Source organism: Abramis brama, assembly GCF_963993115.1.
Source record: "Abramis brama genome assembly, chromosome: 15".
NCBI classification, from domain to species: Eukaryota; Metazoa; Chordata; class Actinopteri; order Cypriniformes; family Leuciscidae; genus Abramis; species Abramis brama.
In genome coordinates, this window is record NC_139977.1 from 8748208 (window position 1) to 8769588 (window position 21381).

At 38.0% G+C, this 21381-nt stretch overlaps 1 protein-coding gene across 3 annotated transcripts in view; it reads right to left on the reverse strand.

Annotated features, from left to right (window-relative positions):
* Positions 1-21381, reverse strand: part of kif4 (kinesin family member 4) — a 102117-nt gene that overhangs the window by 45343 nt on the left and 35393 nt on the right. For all 3 annotated transcript variants that reach the window (XM_084137533.1, XM_084137532.1, XM_084137534.1), the window contains exons 9-13: positions 11776-11951; positions 11596-11657; positions 3318-3450; positions 2890-2948; positions 2705-2810 (exon numbers count right to left, since the gene is read on the reverse strand). In XM_084137533.1, the coding sequence (XP_083993659.1) occupies positions 2705-2810; positions 2890-2948; positions 3318-3450; positions 11596-11657; positions 11776-11951 (536 nt within the window). The remainder of the gene's footprint in view (positions 1-2704; positions 2811-2889; positions 2949-3317; positions 3451-11595; positions 11658-11775; positions 11952-21381) is intronic.

The following is a 21381-nucleotide window of genomic DNA, read 5'->3' on the forward strand; positions in this document are numbered from 1 at the left end:
GATGAGGTTGCAACTTTGAGACTGCACCTGGATGTTTCTGAATGGTTAGTAAATACATTTATGTAGTTGTTGTGGAGTTACATCGATTCATCTCATCAACTTGCCTGTACCGTCATGTAGGGCTGGGCGATATATCGCATGACATTGTTATGCGCATCTTGTCAGTAAAGCCGGTTCCTTGATTAGTAGTAAATCGCCACCACCTGCTTTCAGATGGAGCGGCATTTACTACACAGAGCCGTAGTTCACTGACAAGCTGAGCCATATCGCATTATCGCAGGCGATACGTCCATGATAATTAACGCGATATGGCTCAGCTTGTCGTAAATGCCACTCACGCAGAGCCGTCTCTGCACTCTTCCAACCGCGCTTTTTTCGTCGTCTCTGCCATGATTCATGTCTGAAATGCATGCTAGTGTCTTCCATAGAGGCTGCTTCATATGTTGTTGATGTATGTGACATCGTGCCGTAAAGCAGGCGGGGCGCCACCTCTCAAACTTGCATTGCTGGTTTTTCCAGCGGCGTCCCCCCCTGCTTTGCTATCGGGATGATTCACCCTACTAGGAGTTTGTTTACCATCGAAATGATTTCGAAGCTGTTATATTAAGGTACAAATCTTGCATAGTATGCCTTTAACTTTTACACAAGTTGACAGCTCACTGAGGTCTTTATAAGACAGCTATGACATTTTTTGATCAAATATTGTTCTGTGCTCGACTGCAGCCAACGACAGAACAGTTTGCATGCTTTGCTCAAACTTTTGCCAGTCCAAGAAGCCACCATCACTGCTGCACTACTTAAATGTGTAGGCTAGAATCTTTAGCACTTCCCTTTATCAGGAATCATTTACTGACAAAGCTCAGAAAAGTCTGTAATCTCTGAACATTATTTTTTACAACCTCTATACTAGAGCTGAATTCCATGGAGTTGACCATCTCTTAAATGCCTCTTTGGATGTCCTTATGAAGATTATAACCACTACAGTACTTCTGAACATTTTGTCAGAGTTACCTCCCATTTTAAATTATATGTTAGTAAGATTAGTTGTGATGGGAAGAAATGAAAAGAACCTGCGTTTTTGAAACATTTATTTTATATCCAGACAATTTGCCATATTCTCTAATAGGTTCCTTAAGTAGTTGAAGAGTAGCTTCCGGTTTAAAGCGAATAAATGTAGGCTATTAAACCAGTTTAATAAACCGATTTAGACTAAACATTTATTTTAGGCTATTATTCACATTTACTGTATAAGGACACACCCTTTATGGTTTAATTTCCATAATATACACAATAATTATGAAGTAGATGTATTCAAAAAAGTATGGGCAGGACGACAATATTTTATTTTAATTCAAACAAAGCACATTAGGAAAGCAGCCCTCTACAAAGCGAGTAAATCACTCGCATATGCAACTAAATTTCCATTCTAGGCGACTAAATGTCTATCACTAGCCATTGGCTAAAAAATTGTTAGATTTCGCTCACCAGTGTTTGAGTTAGAGGCTAAGTGTAAGTTTAGCACAGATCTAGTTTCACTCATCTTGAACACTGACTGAGCACTTGAGAGTTTAGTACTATTCCAATTCATTTCAATGGATGCGCAGCATATTTTACTCACTGTTAAACTCTAGTGTGAAGGCGCCCTATTCTTCGTCGCTTAGCTGAGGGCGCTGTTTCTCACACACGTGAGCTTTCAGCTTTTAAAAGCAAGCAGAAGCCACTGCCGGTTTCTTCGGTAGTGGGCGGAACTAATGTGCAAATGGAAATCTTATTGGCTAGCACTCAACCATTACTGTCCAAGTTTTGATATAGTTGACCTTTTGTTTTGTTTTCAGAAAATGAAGCCTCTAAGTGCCATCTGAAATTTTCTTCTAGAATGATCATTTTTATAAAGCTTGTACATTTAAGTTAAGTAATTTCACTTAAATGGCCATGCAAATTACCTATTAATTAACTTAAATATTCAAGCTTTATAAAAATGATCATTCAAGAAGAAAATTTCAGATGGCACTTAGAGGTTTTTGTATCTGAACTCTATCATTTTCATTTCTGTATCATTTTCTGTGATGTGTAGAGGGTTGAAAAGGAACCAGATCTGTCTATTTCTTTATATTTTAAAAATCTTTAGACAAAACTAGAATGTAGTTTATCTTTTGAACCATGTTTGAACTAGGGCTACACTATTAATCGTATTTCAATCATGATAACGATTTCTGATTTTTAAATTTTATTTAGGCCTATTCATCATTTGCATTATCTTGCATTGGTAACAAGCCTCCACTATCTTTCCTGCTCAGGGTTGGCAGATGTCAAAATCTTAAAAATGCCCCAAATGGAGCTGCTTCTTTTTTTTTTTAGGATAGATTTTCTGCCCAGTGGTCAATCTGGTAATCACGCACACACGCTGTGGTGGGGCCAGTAAAACTTTTGCAAGCCAAGTAAAAATCTGTACCACTGGACCGATCGGGAGATGCTTAGCACTGAGCCACGTGCCACTTTTAGGATGGCATATATTGGTGTTTCCCCACACATAATTTACTTCGGTGGCAAATTATATAAGGTATATTAAAGACCACCCAAGTAGATCTGATAAGCCGCTGCAGAGAAACAAAGCGAGAGAGATGTCCCATTTCCACTCTTTTAAAGAAAACAATAGAATCTCCACTAAAAGTTTCCACCACAATGGTCAAATTCCAGTCAATACCTGCAGATCTAAGATGAGCTGCTGAAGGTTCTGGATCACCTCCATATTCTCCTTCAGTTCCTGGTCTTCCAGAGTCTCGACCACTTTCTTTAGGTCCACCTTACACCTGAAATTAGAGACATATTCAAATTACTGAAATTTTTCAACCTCATTGGTTCACAGATCGGCAAGACATTGATACTTACGCTGAGTGCTGCCTCAACTCCTCAAGCTTGCTTTGCAGTTTCTCATTTGTCTGCTCTGTCTGAAAGAACAATTAAATTATTTAATTAATGCACAAAATTTGAAGATGAATGGTTAACAGTAAAGTTAGGAAAAATTTGCCAAAGCTTCCTGGACCAACATGCCAGTGGTAGGTACACTGAGAAAATGTGCTGGCCATAAATGTTTTGCATGTCATTAATCTATTTAGTCATTTCCCATTTTTTTATTTTACAAGTAAACTGTGCAGGACATTGGTCGTTCTCAGCATTAAACATTAAGGTCTGTTAAGATGCAACCTGTCACAAAAACAGAGACATCCACTGTAATTTTATCACACCGCAATTTGTTGCTGTGCTGCATGAATACAACTAACATTCTCTGAACTACTCAGCTAAATTATGATCCTCACCATGATGATCCTTTCAAACATAAGAGCAGTTTGTCCCACTGCCTCACTCAGCTCTCGACTTAGCTTGCTGTTTTCATCTTGCAGACAGCGATTCTGCTCCAGGATCTTTGACACATTCCCTGCTGGCTCAGACCTACAAATCAAACATCTTTAAATTTAGATATAATTAACACTCAAAAACTGAGCACATAAAGCAGTTTTTATATTTAATGACAATTGCTTCTACTTCAATACTTATGCTTAAATGTAAGCGATGAAGCTGTATCTGTCATAAAAACATGTTGAATAATGAAGACTAGTGGTGCACGATATATCGGCCGCCGATATGATATCGGCCGATATGGTCATTTTTTTACACATCGGTATTGTTCCGATGTCAAAATCGGCTATGACTCGCGATCTTAGCAGTAGTGAACACGCCTGAGAGAAATACACATTTCATACAGATGACATAAGCAGAGAACAGTCTGTTTTCTTTAAAAATAGACATTTAATGCTTTCTATATATGTCTCAGGTCTGTGAGGCAGGTAGGTTTCGGTTCATTTATGAGACGCGCTCCAGGTTCACACGTTCAAATATTTTCTACTATATTTATTATTTCTTATTTATTAAATCCAGGCAATTGGTTGATGAAACATTGGCCAAAATTAAGATATAATTAATACAAAACGAAATTAAATTTAAAGACAGGCTTTGTGCTGTCTGTTTGAGGTCTCTGTGAAAGTTTTAAAGCAGTATTTTAGTGCCGCTTTCAGAGCGCTCACGTCCGTAACGGAGAACTGTCCCGTCCATAACATTGTTAATGCAGTCCAGTGCGACTTATGTTTTTTCCTCTTCATGACACATTTTTGACTGATCGTTTTTTGACTCGTAGATATTTGAATATATTGCTTGATATTTGATAACCGTGTTGTTAACCGATAAAAGTGACAGCACGTGTGATTTGTGGATTACTGATAAGCGGAGTGGATAAACAGGCGTTTATTTATTCATTCTCAGTGTTGAGAAACGTTGCCTTCATGTGTTATTGTGTTAATAACTAAAGTAGCCTACCTAATTATGTTACATATTTATTTTGTATGAAAACTAGCGCGTTCGTTACTTATGGATTAAAAAGTAGGCTACCGTTGTATCAGTGCTGCGCGAGCTCTCTCTCACACAAACACGGACGCGCGCGCACAGAGAGAGAAGATAATTGTAAAATGAAAAATTGACGGGCTAAGTTTAAATTTTGTTCTTGCTCGTTTTTTTTCTGTCAAAATGTCAGAAAGCATTTTGTATTATCCATCCGTGTTTTTAAAATTCGTTAAATGACGGACGTTTTACTGTTAACACAGCCCATATGTCGAATTCGTCTTATAGCCTACTTGTTATTATTTTTTAGAATAAGTGATTCGTTATGCTATTATTGGACTCCTGTCTATTCATTGTTAACTGTTTTCTATAAATATGTTTATATTTTGCTAACATTTATTCAGCTAATGCGTGTCCTGTTCAAAATGTGCAGTGTTCAAACGCAAAGACAGCACGTCACAAGAAGCCCTTTTCCCTGTGGTATTTAGTATCATATTTGGATATTGGAATAATAAATTAAGTAGCCTATCTTAATTGTACACAATGTTCCTGTTTTTTTTGTGTTTTTTTTACTGTTTTCTAAGGGTTTCTTAATTTTAGACAAGTTGACCAGCACACATTATATGCAATGCAATATAATGCATGTGTGTGTGACATTTTGCACACAGGTAAAGGTGCCCAATATCAGTAATTTCTAAAGTAAAAAAAAAAAAAAAAAAAATGTGTTTTGGAAAATAGCTCTTTATTTGATAATCATTAAAATTTGTTTTCTATACAGAGATATCGACATCGGTAAATATCGGTATCAGCCATAACAGCAATATTAATATCGGTTATCGGTATCGGCCACAATTTTCACATCGGTGCATCACTAATGAAGACTTCATTTAGCAAAAAAATGATGTATAATATATATGATTCTTTTTTTTCTAGGTAACTAACGACCTATGGACATTACATACTTTCCTGCTTACAAGCCGTTTTATTAATGTATTTCTACTGTTAAAACAGTGATTTAGATATTACATGAGACATATTTCAGTAAGTAATTTTGTTGTAATGTACCTTCTGATGTTCATATTTATTTTGCGCTGCAACTAGAAGTAAAGCGGAACAGATGATTGGTTTGTGTGATGTGGCTACAGCAATTTGTCAGGCCACATTAAAGAGCGTCAAAACGACATTTCAATTTGAATGCTGAGAGTTACGTTCCTTAAAAGTAACAAGAAAAAGCTTATTGCAATTATTGGAATAATTGGATGAGAGGTGCACTACAACTAATGGTTAGTGAAGTTTTATTCACAAGTCAACAGAAAACAGCACAGGCTAAAAAGATCTTGGGATTTAAAAAACAATATTGGTTAAAATCAATTCATTAACATTGGTAAACCCAGACCTAGAAGAAACATTTATATAATTAGAAATGTGATATTTCAACTGCCTTGTGCAATTTAAATATTTGCATTCATATTATCTGATTGTTAATCATGATATCTAAAAATTAATAGAAATTTAAAGGGGTGGTTGATTATGATTTAGTTAGTGTGTAATGTTGCTGTTTGAGCATAAACATCTGCAAAGTTACAACGCTCAAAGTTCATAGCAAAGGGAGGTATTTTATTTTAAAGAAATAGCTTTTTAAGGACTACAACAAACGGCTGGTAGAGACATTCTTCCCGGGTTAGTGACATCACAAACCCTAAAATTTACATAAACCCCGTCCCCGGGAATGCGATTGACAAATTATCATGACAGAATATGCTAATCAATGACTAAAAGATGAATACACATAAGCTACCTAAATTCATCAACTAACCATTCAGAAATGTCCTGTTGCATTCTACATGTTGTCACTTCTTCTTGAGTCTCTCCATCATTGACTCCGGTTTGAACATAAAAGGCTAAAAGTTTTTGAAATTCCCAGTGCATGTCTGTGTGAGGTAAAAGGACACAAGCTGTTGTAGCTCCACCCCCTGTGCTGAGAGCAGCAGCTCATTTGCATTTAAAGGGACAAACACAAAAATGGTACGTTTTTGCTCACCCTCAAAAAGTGACAATTTTAACATGCTATATAAAAATATCTGTGTGGTATTTTGAGCTTAAACTTCTCATACACACTCTGGGGACATCAAAGACTAGTATTACATCTTGTGAAAAGGGCATTATACCACCCCTTTACTTTAATAGTTTGGGCTCTTTTGTTAATTCTCACCATTTATATTATAGTAATGTTCCAAGTGAAAGGATTTCTTGTATAGCTTACAGCAGGGATTGAAAACAATTCAACAAAGGCATCAGTAAACCAATATAGAAAGTTTATTAATACACATTTGAGTGATTCTGAGAATGTAAAGTTGATGAAAAATGGAAAAAAAAATTCAACCCAAGTCAAATTTTGTCACTTCCCTACTGCAATCTTAGCCCATTCCTCGCTAGCATATTCCTCGCTAGCTTCCAGATCACTGGTAATCTTTGGTTTTCACGATACCACTGCTTTCCACAAAATATTTTCAATGAGCTTTAAATCTGAAGACTGTACAGGCCACTTATCTTGGTTCAAAAATCAGTCGTAGAATATTAAGTAGATTTGGATGTATACTTTGGGATGACTCATGCAGGAAAGTCCATTGATCATCAAGCTTCAGTCTCTGAAGTATCAAGCCATTTTGGCAAAGATGTTGATGCCTTTGGTGCAAAGAATTCATGATGTCATTCATAGGGTCAAGATTTCCACTTCTTGCAAAAGCAAAGCACCGCCATAACAAGACTGGACCGCCTACATGTTTGACCATAGAGACGGCTTTCTTCTGCTCATAAGCTTTGCCTTTTTTGCACCAGACATACTGCTGATTCATGGCTCCAAAAAGTTCCAGTTTGGTCACATCACCCCATAAAACATTCTTACAGAACTCTACAGGTATATCCAAATATTGGTGTTATGGAAATCATCTTGTAGCCATAGACTTTTTAATGTAATAAAACAACTTGTTCTCTATAGCTTTTGTGAGAGCTCTTTTGACTTGGCCATATATGCAACTCAACTTTAGCACATGCACTTAATTTGCCACTGAACTTACGGATGCCATTTTTTCTTTAAAAAAGGTAACATTTGTTTAATACGGTCTACGGGGGTGGTTTTAATCATTTTGATCGCAACTGCATATAACAATGGCGCTGCACATCTTGCATTTAATGGGTTAGTTCCCCCAAAAATGAAAATTCTGTCATCAATTACTCACCCTCATGTTGTTCCAAACCTGTGAGACCTTCGTTCATGTTGTAAACACAGTGCAGTGCTTCAAAACATTAAAACAGTTAACCAGTTGACCAGTCAAATAGTCATATAGACTATTTTAACAACATAATTGCCCCTTTCAAGGCCCAGAAACGTAGTAAAGAAATTGTTAAAGGTGCTCTAAGTGATGCTGGGTGACGTCACTTCTTCTTGAGTCTCTCCATCATTGACTCCGGTTTGAACATAAAAGGCTAAAAGTTTTTGAAATTTTCAGTCCATGTCTGTGTGAGGTAAAAGGACACAAGCTGTTGTAGCTCCACCCTCTGTGCCTGGAGCAGCAGCTCATTTGCATTTAAAGGGACAAACACAAAAATGTCAAGTATTGTCAAACAAAACGGAGGCTAGCTCAACCCTCCCTCCTTCTCATCCCGTCCCCCATTCTTCTCTTCACTGTTCACGTGAGAACCACGATATGAGTGTGATGCTGAAGCAGGAACCGGCCAATACTGAGCCGGCGTTCTGACGTAGAACATTGAAGCACTGCACTGCGTTTTTAACATTATCAAAGGTCTTCCAGGTTTGGAACGAAGTGAGGGTGAGTTATTAATGACAATAACTAATGACAGAATTTTCTTTTTTGGGTGAACTAACCCTTTAACTGTATTTTCACCTACTTTATCAAGTGATTCCTGACATCTCCACGCATTTTCAAAGCCATGACAAGAAGCCTACTGTAAAAAAATAACACTGCTGGATTATTAATAATATGTTTTTGAGTATGACTGGCTCAAATAACCCACTCAATTATGAGCTGATGCTGAAGAGTTAACGAACACCGGTAAACTTGCGTGCTTAGCGGGTTAGTGAGATTAATCAGATACACAACATAAAAATAATATTACACGTTATGTATATGGAAGATTGGCAATATGGCATGATTAAAGTGATTCAAGTCATCTGTGTGCTTTCACTGTATTTCACTAGTCTGGATGGCATGCTGTCCTAATGCTAACTAATCAGATCTAGGTACCGCCCAAAATGCAGCAATAACCAATCAGAATTTTTTTTTTTTTTTTAAATCACAGCGATCATCGTTTTCAAGTACTTGTGCACATCCCTACTGCATATAATCTTCACTGTATACATTAAACAAAGATTAATCCTTAAAGTTACAAAAGTTATTCAGTCAAGAGCAGTGAGTGATTTCTTTGCCTTTTGTGGTTTAACAAAAAAACCAAAAGACCGCAGCAGGAATATTAGGCTGCTGTCAGTTTAAGACCTAATGTATGGATCCTAGTAGACCTAATGCTCCCTAATAGTAGACTAAATGTTAGTCGACGAGAAGAGGCATGGTCGACTAAATATTAATCAGTCTGTTAGTTGCAGAACAAAAAAACTCCACAGGAAATGCCACAGAAAAAGGTGACGTGCGACCCCAAACATGACATATAACATGCAAGTAGAAGCCTAACGTTAGCCACTTTACATGGCTGCGCATATCCAAGTGTTCATGTGGAAGCTAAATTAGTACCGCGCTCACAGCAAGACACTTAACTTAAATTCTACCTCCACGTCATCGACAATTTAATCATGCCATTATGATTAAATTGCCTATATGATTAACAATCCCACCCTCCGTCCCAGCACTACCAAATCAGGTGCTGGTGCCACCATCTGTAGAAATTATTGGCACTGGTGCCACTGCTCTCAAATGTTAGTCTAGAACCCTAGTGAAAGAGTCACTTGCTTTGTTGTGAAATCACAGAAACTTTTCTAATTATTGAGTTGATCTGATAATCTGTGTGGATTCATTTATTCTTTTAACCAACATGCTATTGTAAATAAATGGCGGAAAAATTATGGATGGAACATGATTTTTTTTTCATATATAATTATATATTCATATTTTTTTCTATAAATTCAGAAGGTATGTTTTAGAGGAAGCAACAATTTTGATCCACTTGGTGTCTGACAGATGTTTGACTGTGCACCTGTGTAGTGGTGCACATTTGTGACTGTCCTGTGAAGTTCGGGATCTCTGCAATTTATAGGCTCTGATGCTCATACACTTAAGGCAGAAAGTTAAATAAAAAAACAAAAACAAAAAAACAAACGTAATAGAAGACCCTTAAATAAACCCTCTTACAAGTAGCAAGTAGGGGTGGGCGATATGGCAAAAATATCATATCACGATTTTTTTCGGGAAAATCACGATTCACGATTTTATCACGATTCTTTTTCATGTTGGTTTTACTATTTTGTGACTGAGCATTACAGCCAAACTAATGTCCAAATGAAATAAACAGTGCTTTATGTTTTCAGCTACAGTAGGTGTATTTAACAGTGGCATTGAAGAAAGTGTTTAAATGAACAAATATGAAAATAAAACACAACAGACTTCATTGTATAAATTATACGTTGATACTTATAAAAGCTATTTAAGTTCTCAGTCAAGAGCAGTGAGTGATTTCCTCTTTGCATTTTGTTGTTTAATTAGCATTAAAGGGATAGTTCTCCCAAAATTTACTCTGTCAATTTACTCTCTCATGTTTTTTAAACTTAGTATAAGTTTCTTTCTTCTGTTGAAAATAAGTTATTTTGAAGAATGTGGGTAACCAAACAGTTGATGTACCCCAGTGACTTCCATAGTATATATTTTTGGGTGAACTATCTCTTTAAGGACAAGCGGCAGCATGTTTACTATTAAGCCCGTTTTATGCTTCTGCGTCGAATCGACGGCGTACCCCCGCAGACCCCTCTGCGTCGCCGCGAACCCCTCTCCGACCCCTCCGCCGTAGCTCGACGTGCACCTCCAAAAAATTGTAACTACGCGTCGAGGCGACGCAGACCGCAAGGGCTGTGATTGGTCAGATTATACATCATTTCCGGAGTGTAGCTTTTTTTTTAACAGACCACCTTCGCTGACGTCTTCTTTTTCTTCTGCGATTAAACATTTGCAATAAAATAATTTGTTGTTCAACGTCGATTAGCTCCAGCTGCAACAACACTCTCTCTCTTTCGCTCGCCATTGTTGGAAATGAAAAAGCGGAACCGGCGCACGGAACCAAAACAAACTAGCAAAGAGATTCGCGAACCACACACCCCCCTAGCGTTCTGGCAGTGAAATGCACCGCGATTTCGGCCACGACGCCATAGGAGTGACGGCGTAGCTTTGCCGTGGAGTTGACGAAGAAGCATAATGAGGCCTTTAGGCTACTGTCTCTTTAAGAGCTGCACGCGACGCGTCTAACGCATTTGGCAAGCAGACGTTCTCTAAATTTTCTCTGTTTGCTTTCACTTTAGACTTAACCGACTTTGTTTATAATAACCTTGTGTGTATTTGACAGTATTAGCACAATAAGACTCGAAAGATAACTTGCACGTTAGAACAGCGCATCAGCAGGCGAATTAAATGTTTAACCGACAAGGCATTAAAGCACATGCAAATTATGAACTTTTGTGAACTGCAGTGTCCCGTTCCTCCGTGTTAACATTTGATGTGAATATACGTCGCGCTGTACAGTATGATGGGACAGAGGCGCCAGAACAGCAACTGATAGAATCCACAATACTACGATATTTCTTCAAAAGCAGATCGTGGAGACATTTTAATCGTCAACGATCAAAAATCATGATAATCGCACACCCCTACTTACAAGACTTCCAAATAAAAATGAAAAGTCAGTAATGCTTCACAATAAGGTTCCATTAGGTAACATTATTTAATACATTCACTAATATTAACAATGAGCAATTGATTTGTTACAGTATTTATTAATCTTGGTTACCATTAGTTAATAAAAATAGAACTAATAAAAAATTTCCACATTTACTAATACAATATTAAAATCAAATTAAGAATAATGAATACTGAATGAATAATGAATATAAGTTTTTTATGAAGTAAACTAATTTTAACAAATGGAACTTTACTGTAAGTGTTACCCAAAAAAAATCTTAGGCCATACCCAGTCAGCACAGATGCAACACCACCACGGGCATGTAGCAGCATCACCTGAAGATCTTGCACCTGTGTTTAAAAAAAGATAGAAATTAGAATTACCTACATAATTCACTCAGCATTCAATTTAATTTTAAATAACTTGTCATGTAACAGCTGTCCTTTGAAAACACACTACACAAAGTACCTGCTGTTTGAGTCGCTTCATTTCTAGTGCGCGTGGGTCAACATTGAGAACAGGCTTATTCTTGATTTTACGGGCACGGTCCGCATAACGCAACGTGTTGATGGTCTCCTCAATGTTGGAGTCTGCTGGACTGACACATGCAATCATCAAGGTGTGGCTGTTTCCTCCGAGGGAGTCTGGGGAAAAGGTTTGAGAAGCATTTCATGACCAACTAGCCCAAAAAACAAAACAAAAACTGTTGACGATGCTAGATGTTATAATGTTAGGCATTGGGTGCATCTCAATCAGCTCCTTAGCTCGTGAATCAGTATATCGTGTTAGGGCTGTCACTTTTGTGAAAAAATCATTTTCGATTTTTGAGACATAAGTGTTCATTGAATCGATTGTAAAATAGATTTTCCATGTCTAAAAATAAAAGACATTTCCATTTTCAACGCCAAATAACGGATGAACGTAAAGAGAGCGCTGGAAACGCACAAGTCAGCAATATTTCTTATTTATTGGCATGAAGTTTCGTGCAGAATAACAAACAACAGGAGTGCAACATTCTTGAAAAAAAATATATGCAGAGTGGACTGCTGCCATAACATAAATGAAAAACATTACTGCAGGTTTCAACCCGGATGCATTTATGATTTAGGCAAGTCAAAAATCTCCAAAATTATTTTAAATAATGATTCAATCCATTTCAAACAACTGTTCAAAAATGAAACTTTAAATGGACTTACTTGAAGTTGAGAACAGGCCATGTGTGTTTTTTATTGAACGTAACCGACACTTAGGCTAGGCGGCCGCGGCACTAGGCAGGCATAATGAAATGCGCAAAAAGGCTAGGCCCATTACAAATTATTGGACAGGAAAACAAGTCGATCAACATTTTCGGGGTCTAGAGCAGAGCGTTTTTTATTCACTATATGTCCAGCTGTTGAGAAGACGCGCTCCGACCGCACTGATGTCCCAGGGACACTCAGGTACTTCATTGCCAGCTGCGCAAGGTGGGGGTATTTCGTACTGCCAGTCTTCCACCACAAAAGCGGGTCGCTGTCAGCTGGCAATGGTGGCTCCTTTTCATAACTCATCATCTCCTGTAAGAGGTCGCTTTCAACGTCATTAGGTCTTTCGTAGCCCCTTGAGTAAATGTCTCCAAACAGATCCCCCATTGCCGTTAAGGCCGTCTTTCCTGTGCTTGAACCCGAGCTGCATGGCTCCGCCTCCACGGGTTCGTCATTGTCAGACTGCAGTGACAATTCCTCTCTAATTTTTGCGTGCACCTGTTGCTTCTGTTCCTCCGTTATATGGATTAAACGATGAAACCGAGGATCCAGGTAAGAAGCTTTATTCAAAAGCATAAATGTCGCTTCCTTTTTGGGGTCATAGCGTTTGCTCAAATCTGCCTCGATTTTAGTTGCCATTTCCCTCAAGCAAGACCTCTCGTCTGACTCTGACCGGATGTTTTGAACTTGAGAAAAGAATATGTTGCAAAGGCAGTACAGCTGAGGATGTGGGGTATTTGCATGTGGACAACGCTTGGGTAGCGACTTTGAAAGGTTTAAGTGTCTCTCGCACCTGTTCAACCAGGCGCCACTCAGTTGTGGTCAGTTCTAGATTAGACATTTTTTTGTCAAATATCACGGCTGCTTGTTGCTCAGATGCCCTACAAATCATATCGTAGGTAGAATTCCATCTCGTCACACAATCATTGATTAGTTTATCTGGCTTTAAACCTAGCATACGCTGCTTATCCTCCAAGAGGCTGCTGTCTGTAGTGGATCTGTGAAAATGAGAGGCCGTTTTTCTTAGCCTTGTCAGAGTTGTCTATGGCTCTGACATCTAACCCTTTGCGTACAGCCAAGTTGATTGTGTGGGCCAGACACGGTATATTAACAGCACCTAGGTGCTGCTCCACTGCATTAACATAATTAAGTGCATTATCAGTAGTAAATGCAACAACTGAATCAGGCTGTATTGCGAAATCCCTCAATATGCCTGTGATGCACTCTGCAAAATTCTCTGCTGTATGGCTACCTCTCAGCTGCTTCGTTTGCAGTACAAAATCGTGGAATTCCCAAGATTCTGAAATGACGTGTGCTGTCACTGTGATGTATGCCTCTGTAGCGAGGGAACTCCATCCATCGGTAGTCAGAGAAACGTTTTTGCCACTCAAAATCTGACGCATGTTTTCACGACTAGTGTCATATATTTTCGCAATGTTCTTAGTTACGGTGGTTCGGCTAGGTATATTGTATCTCGGCTCAAGTTCACGAACAAAATCAATGAAACCTTCACCCTCCACAATGCTAATTGGCCTCATGTCTCTACAAATGAACTTTGCGAGCTTTGAGTTTATAGCCTCTTTCCGTGCAGCATTTAGAGGTGCAGACGGGGGGAAAAAGTTAGTCAGTTTTGGCTGTTTAGCAGGTGGCTCTTCCCGCTCTAGGTCTTTATATTCATCTGGATGATGAAGTTGCATATGCCCCCTCATAGGTGTAGTGCTGCTGTGATATGGGAACTCACGATCGCACAGTTTGCATACCACTTTGTCCTTATTCATATTTTGATTTTCAGTCCAAAACCCGAAGTGCTTCCATATCGAACTCCTCATGTTATTCGGGGTTATCATTCGTCTCTCGTGCACAGGTTTATTGCCGTTGTCCTCCATTTTCTTCGGAAAACACTAGATGCAGCAGCAGCGATTGAAACCGTTAGAAACTATGTGCGTAAAATTGCTGGGTATTTTCTAGGGCTGTAATCTCCCAGTCGATTAGTCAATTATTTGGTCGATACATTCTGGCTTGACCAAAATTCTGATTGGTCGATTTTTTGCCGCGTTCATTTCATCAGTTTTGCCGCGTTCATTTCACCAGTTTTGCCGCGTTCATTTCATCAGTTTTGCCCTTACAGTCTATGGTTTTGCCGTGTTCATTTCATCAGGTGGAAAGCACTAATTGCTAATGGGGGTGTACTTGCACTTCTTTTGGATTAGCCCAACCCACCGGAGAAGAGAGACAGATTGAAGAAAGTAGGCTACTAGAAGGTTTGCAGAATATTATTTATTTAATTGTGAGAGCGTTTAATTCATAGTCAGTCAGTCCTCTTCTACCATGTCAACAAAGACATCGGCAGTGTGGCAGCATTTTTTAAAAAGTTAATAGTCTATTTGTGTCTCAGCCGTGAAGCTGAGCTCCACAGACCGGCTGAAATTATAACGTTAGTGTCTGTCGAGCACTGGCTCATTACACATTGGGACACTGATGACTATTTCTGGCGACATGATGTCCTCATTGTACAACATCACTACTGGTACTTATAAACAACAGCAGAGCTAATGTTTTTCTGACATTACTTGTAATGATATTTAAAGGACAAATCCAGTGAAAAATGAACCTAGGGGTAATTAACACATGGTTACTGAGTCGATCGTTCCCTGCGATGCGTTTTCATGAAAATCGAATGTATAGAGTTTTATCTTTAAAAACAGATTATCTTATAACGCTAGTATATGGGGCACAGAGTAAGTAAAAGTAAATTGATACGCAAACAAACCGTATATGTGCGCTCTTGGCTCACTGATCACTATAATAGTAATTCTGCATGAACACTGTTGAACATAATCATGTAGTTGAAATGATTGTACTGTGAGTGTTTTATAATTGATGCTTGCCAAAGAAGGGCGTTTTTGAGAAGTTTGTGAGGATCCGTGGTGTTTATGTACACAGGCATCAGACAATCCAAACATGGACACGATTGCTTGTTCTGACAGTGGAAATGTCCACTGATGACATCGACCTGCCTTCAGATTGCTTAGTTTCCACACATTCAGGATGTTTTTATTTTTTATTTGTATTTTGGTGTTTAATAATTCTGAATGGATCCATATAGTAGCTGTATGCAGTCCTTTGGCAACTCCCTGTGGTCTTGTTTGGTATGGCAGGTTGACTTGTGCTTATTTAAGTTACTGTATAACTGACCAGAGCAAGTACTTTTAAGTTGTAAAAATTGTCTGCACTGACATTTTTGCAAAGTATGTCAGTTTAGTACGAGTTTAAATATATAACGCAAATTTTTGTTCATTTACTTTTATTCATTTTAAGCATTTAGTAATTTAGTTGTAATAAACGCTTTAAGTAGGCTATTTAAAAAGTGTTAGGACTATGTATATGTTAAATTATGTTGTTAAACATATGCGCATACGAGTGTGATGTCATATTGTGGTGCGCGTGAAAGAATACATCAGCAGCGCAAAAAAAAAAAAAAAAAAAAACATTCGTCCGCAGCCGCTCTACTCCTGACCGCAAGTCCACAGTCAGTGTTGTAGGTCGGCACTAGGCAGGTTTTTTTGTGTTAATTTCTATTGCATTACGATTGAAAGCAGTATCAATGTCAAAAATATGATATGCAGTCAAGTTCGGGTGTGTGTATATGCTGTTTAAATGAGTGTTCTCACCGATACGCTTGTTGTGATTCGCGGAGTTTTGACGAGTTGTATCTTGACTGATTTTTTTACTGATTATGAACAAATTAATCACGACAAACCAAATTAATTGTAATTAATTATACCATTGATGAAAACAAGCTGATACCAAGGTATTTTAGGCCTACAATTCTAACATAATTTTTCATGAAAAATCATGATTGCATTTATTTATTTTTCGATAGTAAGGTTAATGTAAGCAGCTTCTTGCAATACTCTCCTATATGCGTAATAAAACCTAAGTGCAAACATTACCGCTTTAATGAGCGTCCTTTATTTTTCAGTGCATTTGTTTTACAATATATGGCTATTACTGTCATGGGATTAATATTGTAACTATTATTATGTAGTAGTGTAATGTAGACAGACACAACTAAAAGAGGTTTGAATTTTTCTTTGTTAAATTTGCACACTGAATATGGGTTGGAGCTTTTAATTTTGAACTCTCAATTTTGAACTCTCAAAGTGAACCAGATTGATGAATTTGACATTAAAATGCACAAAATTTTCTTATGGGGGGGCATGCCCCCGAACCCCCCTAGAAGGCCACAGATTTACCAAAAATACTGTGACAAACACTGGTATTGCTATGCAAGTGCAGTTTAAAGCTTGTTTTTTTTGGATTAATCATAGTTCAATTGTATTAATAAATGACAAATTTGTACTTAATTCATCTGTTAACTTAATTCATCTGGGGGGGGGGGGGGGGGGGGGGGGGGGTCAGGGACCTGGATATTGGATAGGGGGCGCTGGCCCAAAAAAGGTTGAGAACCACTGCACTAAGTGAACACACTGAGAGGCCCACACAGAAGAAAATGAATACAGTTGAATAAAGTCGCTATTTTTGTTTGTTTTTTGCGCACAAAAAGTATTCTCGTCACTTGATAAACTTAAAGGAGAACTCCGGTCAATTTTAACATTTTTTTGTAAATTTGGAGTGCTGCCAGTACAGAGAACAACAACAAAAATCGGTGTTGCCTACACCGTGTTATCCTCTTTTTAAAATTTGCACCCTGTTGACTTCAATGGGGCAAGTTTTAAACCTGCTTTTAGCCTCTTAACATCCTTGTTGTGTCATTACAAGTGCCCAGCCATGTTAGATGATTCCTTCAGAGTGAACATGGGTGAATCTGACTGCAGTAGATGTGAAAGATATGAATAAAATTGATGTTTATTCAGCCAGCGCACATACCTGTATTTACATCCTGTTTTCGGTCGAAGTCCACAGTAGTCGATTGTCGAGTTCACGCGCGTGATCATAGGTAACTAAACCTATGCGCGTGAACTCGACAATTTATTTAACTGGCTATATCATGGTAGAAATTTTAAAAGACATGGGGGGAAAAAAGCAACCCATGCATAGCGGCACAAACAGCCTTCTTCAGGGTGTGCTTTCCAACCAAACAATTTCCTCTTTTATGTGTGCTAATTAGAAACACCTGAGTGACATAATACATGCACATACAGAGAAAGTCCACTAGGTGGCTACATTGCAAATTGAATCCAAAGATTTTTTTGCAGATTCTATTATTATTTTTATTAGCACACATAAAAGAGGAAATTGTTTGGTTGGAAAGCACACCCTGAAGAAGGCTGTTTGTGCCGCTACGCGTGGGTTGCTTTTTTTCCCCCATGTCTTTTAAATTTTCTACCATGATATAGCCAGTTAAATAAAGGCTTTTTAAATAATTTTGAAGAAGAAATACATTCTTTCCTACATATCTTAATTTGTGTTCAGAAGATGAACGAAAGTCTTACAGAGTTGGAACAACATGAGGTTGAGTAATTACTGACAGAATTTTCTTTTTTGGGTGAACTAAACCTTTAACTATCTTGAATTTATTTTGTTTAAAAAACAACAAAATGAAGTTGAAAAGTAATAACACTAGAATACAAATGTTTTTGTGAATAAAAGGTTGGGGGGGGGGGCTTGCAGTATTGATTCAGAAAAAAAGCCTTGGGGTAAAAAAGGTTGAGAACCACTGCGCTTAAGGGAACAAGGTGAACATCGATGCTCCCTGGTTTTCACCGTGCATTGTGGGACTTTTTAGGGAGCGATCGTTTCAGTGCCCTGGAAGGATTCTGAGATTAAGACACCCATTAAAATGGCAGACTCCCTGATCAGTGCCCTGACTACTGAACTAGGGAGATGATTGAGACTAGCATTGTTAGCATGTTTGCAGGATAGTTGCTAGGCTGTAGCTAGAAAGCTCTAGGAGGAGTTAGTCAGAATTTTACTCAGAATGATGTTAAAGTACTGGATTTAGTATGTCTTAAATTCCTTAATGTTCACTCACTCGTTATATGACAGGGCTCTAGACTGCGACATTTTTTGAGAATTTTTGGAGTCGCATTTTTGCAAGTGCAGGGTTATGCACTCAAATGGCGTCTGCCTACCTACACTTGCCTTAGGGACTTATCTAATCTGACACGCATCATCGACTATGGCAAATCAGCTATTATCCCGTAGTTAGTCCTGTTGGAGTTTTCCCTCTTTTGCACCTCACTTTTAAATCGCCAATTCGAAAATGCGCACAGCCGCATGGGCATTCATAACAGTGCGGAGCAAAGCGAGTGTTTAATTAATTCCTATGGAAGCTTCTACAGGAATGAACTAAAAATGCTCGCTCCGCACCAGTGAATTCGAATTAGCACTAAATCGGGGTGGCAATTGCTTGAATGGTGAGTTCATTATTATTAAAACAACGAAACAGTAAAATGACAAACTTGTTTAAATAGGCACTTTTACATTCCAATTTGAAACCAAATCTTCCGCCAGTCACATTTGATAGTTAAAAGATTAAAACATTTTGCCAACATGTCTCGTGTCACTGTTAGTCTTTTTGCATCAGTAGAAAACTAGGATATGCAGAATAAGACACGTTACTATTCATCACCATGCATTGATAAATCCCATGTTGTAGCCAAAAATAATAATAAATACAAAAAATTACGACCAAATTGTGTGCTGGTGCGACCAACTGAGAAAGTTAACCCTCTGGGGTCTAAGGGATTTTTGGGGTCCTTGAGATGTTCTGACATGCCCTGACATGCCCTGACATTTGTGCTTTTTTCAGTTGCTTATAAACATATTAACCCCCTGGGGTCGGCTATCGCTTTTTCCGTATGAGTGCAAAAAATAAATAAAATAAAAAAATTATTTTTTATCTTATATGCTTGTGTTATACATCAATCGATCCTGTTTAGTGTGTATTTTTTTTGTGTATGCTCATAATAAAAACAAAGTGTTGTGCTTTTCGCCAAATAAAGAAAAATAAACATGATGCGAGTTCTGCCTACTCTCCGTCAGAGAAGTCAATTCTGAAACGCGTCCGAAAATGAACTGTAACTCAGCGAATACTCAGTCAAACAGGCATACAGACACACAGGCATGAAGCTTGAATTCTCTTCTTTTAAATGAAGTAATTTTTATAAAAAACAAATATTCACAGTTTATATAATATGTATGTAAAGAGAGAGATGTCAGTCGTTCTCATCTCAGCTAATTAAGTTTTAATGTGACTCCGCCTACGGAGACCGCGCTATTCAAACGCAAATGTGAGGCGATCCATACAAACCTGTGAAACGCCCACATCCGCTGGATAAGGCCAGTGAAACACTGGATGCGTGGCGTAAGCGTCTCAGCTGCGTGGCGTGTCCGTTTTTATTTCGGCTCCCATGTTAACAGTTTAGAGTTTGTACACTGCCTGTGTGAGACGCGCGTCTCAGGCGGGGCACGAGCCGCGTGGAAAATGTGTGCATTCTAGAAATAGAACCGACGCCTATTTTTCACGCGACACGCAAGCGTCTTGGAAGCGCTTCCATGCAAAATTGAATAGGAAAATCTGTTTATTTGTCATTTTGACACAAATACATATTAATAAATGTCCTTTTGATGTTTAAAAGTGTCTAGGTTTTGACATAAATGCAAATATAAATGTAATTTACAAAATATGATCAATTTTCAAATACTGCTGTATTGAATGAACAGCTTTTAGCAAACTCTATTGCTATACTGAGATGAGGAATATATACTGTATGTGTTTTGTCAAAAATAAAGTCATCAACTAACTAATGAATGCTTTACTTTGAAATACGTATGATAAAATGTATATGAAGAGTTCAGATGCAAAAGCCTCTAAATGCCATCTGAAATTTTCTTCTAGAATGATCATTTTTATGAAGCTTGTATATTTAAGTTAGCTATAGGTGACACACCTGAATGAATGGCTCATGAAGTATGCAGGGACATTGTCTCACCAGGTGTGAACTACTAAATATGCATGATGCTGTTGGAGCGTTTACGCCCCATCCGCATATTGGCTTTCCAAACTAAAAGTGTTTCACAAAACTAAAATCAATGTATCGTTTTATGTGAATGATTAGGCAGGATGATTTTCACATCATTTTGAAGAAAAAACTAGGCGATGACATCCATTAGTCAAAAGTCTTATTGCCACACATTTAGTATGTGTTTTGTGGCCTTATTTCAGAAACTTTAATTTTTAGTTTTTTCGATAACCTTGCACAAACATTATTCTCTCAAAAATGAAAACATGTACATACATGTGGCTCACATATTATGGAAGTCCTGTTTGTGCTATATAGAGTGAATTTACACCTTTGCCATTAATATGTTTATAAGCAACTGAAAAAAGCACAAATGTCAGGGCATGTCAGAACATCTCAAGGACCCCAAAAACACCCCAGACCCCAGAGGGTTAATGGCAAAGGTGTAATTACACTATTTAGCACAAACAGGGCTACCATAATATGTGAGCAACGTGCATGTACATGTTTGTATTTTTGAGAGAATAATGGTTATGCATGGTTATTGAAAAAACTAAAAACAAAAAGTTTCTGAAATAAGGCCACAAAACACATACTAAATATGTGTCAATAAGACTTTTGACTAATGGATGTCGTTGCCTAGAGTAATGGATGTCGTTCTTCAAAATGATGTGAAAATCATCCTGCCTAATCATTCACATAACACAATACATTAATTTAAATCTTGTAAAACACTTTTTGTTTGGAAAAGCAATATGCGCAAAGGGCGTCAACGATTGAACACCATCATGCATATTTAGTGATTCACACCTCAGGAGACAATGGGGCCCACATACTTAATGAGC